We start from the raw sequence: 4,926 nt of genomic DNA, 5'->3' as shown, positions 1-4,926 counted from the left end.
TCGAATTTTCACTAAGCATGCTTGTGCAAATCTCATTGAGTATTTGAGTTTCTGATTTATTGGAGACAAAGGAGGAGAAAAAGAACGTATGGTACCTCCCAGAGCGGGTTAACGGTTTAGAATTTGGGTGGGTTTTATATAATTATTTTAAATTAAAATGTGGCACCAATTAGAAAATGCCACGTGGCTTTTTAACACCGTCAAATTTGGTCTGTTAGTTTGAAGGGTATATTTGAGCCAAAAACAAACCTTAAGGGTATTTTTAGACCCAAAGGTGGAAGGAGGGTATGTATGAGCCTTTTCCAATAGGTTAGGGGTATTTATGAGCCTTTTCCGATTTTCTTTTTAGGAAGTGCTTGGGCAGAGAAACTTGAGCACCACTCTCTTCTTCTTCTTGTTTTCCAAATTGCAAAATGTGAACAGTTACATATCCTGTTAGATATTTTTATCAACAATACACTGGCATGTCTCTTATATATGAAGTAAATTAACAACAATAATAACATTACAAAGTTAAACGAGTAAACACGAGAAATAAGTCAACTATATAGAAACATCTCAGATATGAAATTTATACAGTACACGAAGTAAAATTGGAAGTCTCGACACTCATGCCTAGAGGCGAGGAGTGTATAAAGCTAAATATGGAAATCTACAAGGTTTCCTTTAAATTTAAACGTAAAGATAAGTTGGAGGCACAATTATATAGAAAAAAAATGTATGCATGTAACTTGTGCTCCCACTTGTACATGAAATGAAGTTTAATCTTTCCCACTATGTTTGTTGTGGAGAAATTTTGTTAAAGATTTGGTTCACTGTTTTAACCTGTATAAAAGTTCCATTCATAAACTGGTGTAATGAATCATTATAATGTCACAGATGACTGAATAATAATACCTTCACAGCTGCCCCATTACCCAGTTCCTTTAGATCTTCAAATTTCATCACCTGGTGCACACAAAGATGCCCAAGTCAGCACCTTCACAAAATATAATTAATATCAACAAAGAACATAATGGGAGCTCAATGTCTGAAAAGGCTTAAACGACAAGGATATCATTTTTCCCTGAAATGAGAATCATGTAGTCAAATTTCAAACACAGGCAAAGAAATTTTCAGCTTTTGTTTCTGGTGCAAATGTTGTATACAGGCACGCAGTCTTGTTGCAAAGTAGTCTTAAACAATATTTTTGATAAAGGAAGTTAATTTGCTCATAAAACTTATTTCACTTTATAGGATCAATACCACCTCTTGCAGACCCATTCACCTGACAATAAACTGAGAGCTTCAGAGAACTAAATTTCTAAATCCTTTAAAAGAGTACGATAATTAGAAAGACAACGAGAGCACGAAAAAACCTCAGCACAGATAAACCCTATCTCAGGATCAGTGTTAATTGTTCCAGCAGCTTGAAGAGCCTTTGTCTGCCTTCGGATTTGCCAGCATTTAACCTGTATTAAGAGAAGTCAATAGTTATGATGACCTTGCAACCACAAAGTAGGAGAAGTAAATTGGACAGCGAAGTAAGTTGCATATGTACGGCGCTCCCCTTTGGAGATCTTTAAAAGTAAATAAAGAAAAAGGAGAGCAGGGAGGACTGGATTCCTAAAACAACCAAACAAACAGTTCTTTTTATAAATAAGGTAAATAATTTAACACAGCTAAACAAACAGTATAATTTTTTTTTTTTTTTTTTTGGAAGCATCCCACACATTTAAACCAGCATGAACATGATTGTTGGCAGAAATGAGATTACTGATGCGACAAAGTTAATGTAAACAAGAAAAAGAAAAACAGAGTGAAAAAGGGAATAGACTGGAAACTTTAATATACCTCATCTGGCCCTGCTGTGAAGAAATAAGTGGGATTAAAAGCTGAAATTCCAGTCTTTATGATTTTGCAGAGGGCACTGACAAAGGTAAATTTTTTTATTTTTTTTGAGAAACTGGTACTCTACGACAAAGGTAAATAATTTAGCACAACTAAACAAACAGTATACATTTTTTTTGGAAGCATCCCACACATTTAAACCGCATAAACATGAGTGTTGGCAGAAATGAGATTTCTGAAGTGAGTAAGTTAATGTAAACAAGAAAAAGAAAAACAGAGTGAAGAAGGAATAGATTGAAGACTTCAATATACCCCATCTGGCCCTGCTGTGCAGAAATAAGTGAGATTAAGAGCTGAAATTCCAGTCTTTATGATTTTGGAGAGGGCACTGAAACATGATAGATCAACGCTAACTATATGTAGTGGCAAATTGTTGTTTACATATTTAACAGAGGTGTATATCTATCAAAGCAAGTATAAAGTAGAAGTCAAACAGGTGATTTATCACCATCTATTTTTTTGAGAAAAATAACAGTATATTTATCATCACAAAATTCTGTGCTGGGAGCCAGAAAGATCCAGAAGTCTAAAATGTATCTACGTACAAAGACTCCAAAAACTCTAAAATTGACTCAGAAGTAATTGATATATGAAGTTATTGCAGAAAAATCATTCATACGATTCTTGGATCATCTAAAAATTAGACTACTTGATATTTAGTATGCTGCTTAACTGAAAAAAATTGAAGACTTAAATGGCTGGTGTTCATTTGGCTTCCCTTTCGATGGTTGTATCGCTCTGTCAAGACAACATGGAGAGAAGTGGCAAGTAATCATGGCCAGAAGGAAATTCATTTAGTCATCCTAAATGACATAAAGTGCAGTAAATACGGGCCATTAGACTTGACGAAAGTTTGTGTCTAAACTACCTCTTTCCAAGTGTAAGATAGGAATTTAGGGCAACCCATGTGCTATAATGTCCGGGACAAAGGGTCGTGATCCCACGAGGGTGAGCTAACATATAGAACAAGTAGCAGATAATGTAAACAAAGGAAATGAAAAAGAGGTGGCCTCCTTGAGTAATCCACCTCATACTGATACTTGAGTAATACACCTCATACGCCTTTGCCCTTAGAAAATACTGGTTATTACTTCTCAAGTAAAAAGTGAGAGTGAAACAAAGTAACAGGTCAGACAAACGGATGTACAGTGGATGCTAGAAAGTGAATGTACACAATGTGCTGCCCTCATCCTACTGACTTCTTCAGTGAGAGAAGCGATAAGAGTTGTCAAATTATAGAAGTTAATAGAATCATAATATTTAATTTCAGAGACCTTTACTAACCTCTGTACCGTGTTCTCTTCACAGTACATTGTAGCTTCATCTGCCTGCATATCAGAAAGATTCCTCTCTAGAGAAGCACTAAAGGGAATAATTGTTTCACCGCCATGCCCACAAAGCATGAAATGTTGATACTTGAGCAATGTGGAGATAAAAGAGGAGAAAAATGAAGGATAAAAATGAGGCTAAATCTAGGACTGAATCAGAGAAGCCCAAAGATAAAACAAAGTACCACAAACACTATCAAAAAGAAAATCCCCTTGAAGTGAGCTGTAGTTTTGCATTAAACACTGGAATACACTAATGATCACAAGTGTAGGAACCTAGGTGACTGGAATTTGTCCACATAAGAACACTTATCCATGTATACTTGAGGAATCAAAGACTACTGTATGCATGCCACCTCATCTATAAAATCCAACGATCAAAATTGTTAAAGTTCATAGGGATGCATATGGATCACAATGTTGGAGGTACCGTTAGTCAATTGAATTTTCGATCAGGGCATTTCCAAAAACAAAATAAAGGATCCACCAAGAGCCCCGGGGGGGGGGGGGGGGGGGGGGAAGGGGAGATTTCCTCTTTAATTGAGAAAGCAAGACAATAAGAAATGAAAAACAAGAAGTAAGTTTCGTAAGAGTTCATAATGCTAGCTTTCGTAAGAGTTCATAATGCTAGCACCATGTCTTAAAAATATCAAAGTTTGAGGTTAGCAAAAGCGTGATACAATCCTTTCTTCTTGACAAGTGAACATTCTTCTGTGAATCTAATTATGTTAGCCCTACATATGCTGTTGCTGCTTCACAAAGGTACCACTCTGAATTATTGACCTCTTTTGTTTTGGTCGAAATTATTGAGCTCTTTTAATCTAGCCATCTAGGAGAAAGTTCACTTCTATGTAGACACTAGTGAAAATTTTGTTTCAAACTTTTTAAAGGGTAGCTTCGAGGGTGACACTCTAAATAACAATGGGTAGCCGAAAAAGAACATCGATACAACCACAACTTCACATGAGCACAAGGAAACACTAAACTGTCGTTACTCACTAATATTTTACTAGTAGTGGAAAAAATCTCTTTGTTTCTTGAACAGAAAACGGTTCCCTCTGGCAATCAGTATAAAATAGTTAAATCCTGTAGCGTAATAGGGCCTCTCCAACTCTTAGGTGAAAAGTTGCGTCTCCGAACGTCACCTATTAACACGAGAAGTAATAAACGCATGGTCTAATTGGGGAGGCCACTATCACGCTTCAGGATGTAACTATTTTCACCTCCATAAAATCTTGCATCGACTAATCTTTGCAGGAAACATCGTTGAATGGGACGATCATAAACTAAATTCCAAAAATTACCATCTGATCGTCTATATAGAATAGGCTTTTCCGTCCTTCGACTAATGATGGCTTTTTGTCTTGCCAGCAAGCTATGGTATAATGGCCCACGATGTAGTTGTGTCAACCTCTGATCCTCCATGTGACTGAAGTACCTAAAAGTGGAAAAAATATAATCAATCACGTTAGGTCACTTTTCAAACATTACATTTAACAAATCAATGAAGTTATATTGATAAATCATGTCAACCAACGGAGCATCAGTCAATGATCAATAGACTTCTACCAAAACTTACCACTATCTACTCTATACAAAGGGAACAACATGCTCATCTTTGTTCAAACTACCCATCCCCCTCATCCAAATCCATTGAGTTTCTAATTAAAGTTAACCATGCCAAAAAAAAAACTTCTTTCAGTTGCGG

The 4,926-nt window shown here is 36.1% G+C and overlaps 1 protein-coding gene across 3 annotated transcripts; it reads right to left on the bottom strand.

Moving 5' to 3' along the window:
- Positions 1-522: 522 nt before the first annotated feature.
- On the bottom strand, positions 523-3,795 carry LOC132048148 (obg-like ATPase 1). Of its 3 annotated transcripts, XM_059439068.1 has the most exons (4): positions 3,175-3,795; positions 2,143-2,218; positions 1,359-1,451; positions 523-948 (listed from the first exon to the last, which is right to left on the bottom strand). In XM_059439068.1, the coding sequence occupies exons 1-4, from the start codon at positions 3,291-3,293 to the stop codon at positions 874-876; spliced, it is 363 nt and encodes a 120-aa protein (XP_059295051.1). In that variant the 5' UTR covers positions 3,294-3,795; the 3' UTR covers positions 523-873. The 3 variants fall into 3 exon arrangements, 1 of the variants encoding a protein (XP_059295051.1); XR_009412915.1 differs by lacking the exon at positions 2,143-2,218; XR_009412914.1 differs by lacking the exons at positions 2,143-2,218; positions 3,175-3,795 and adding an exon at positions 1,834-2,133.
- Positions 3,796-4,926: the final 1,131 nt, after the last annotated feature.

The sequence above is a fragment of the Lycium ferocissimum genome, chromosome 2 (assembly GCF_029784015.1).
Source record: "Lycium ferocissimum isolate CSIRO_LF1 chromosome 2, AGI_CSIRO_Lferr_CH_V1, whole genome shotgun sequence".
Taxonomy (NCBI): Eukaryota; Viridiplantae; Streptophyta; class Magnoliopsida; order Solanales; family Solanaceae; genus Lycium; species Lycium ferocissimum.
Note: the sequence above shows the minus strand (reverse complement) of the source record. Positions and strands in the feature narration are given on the sequence as shown.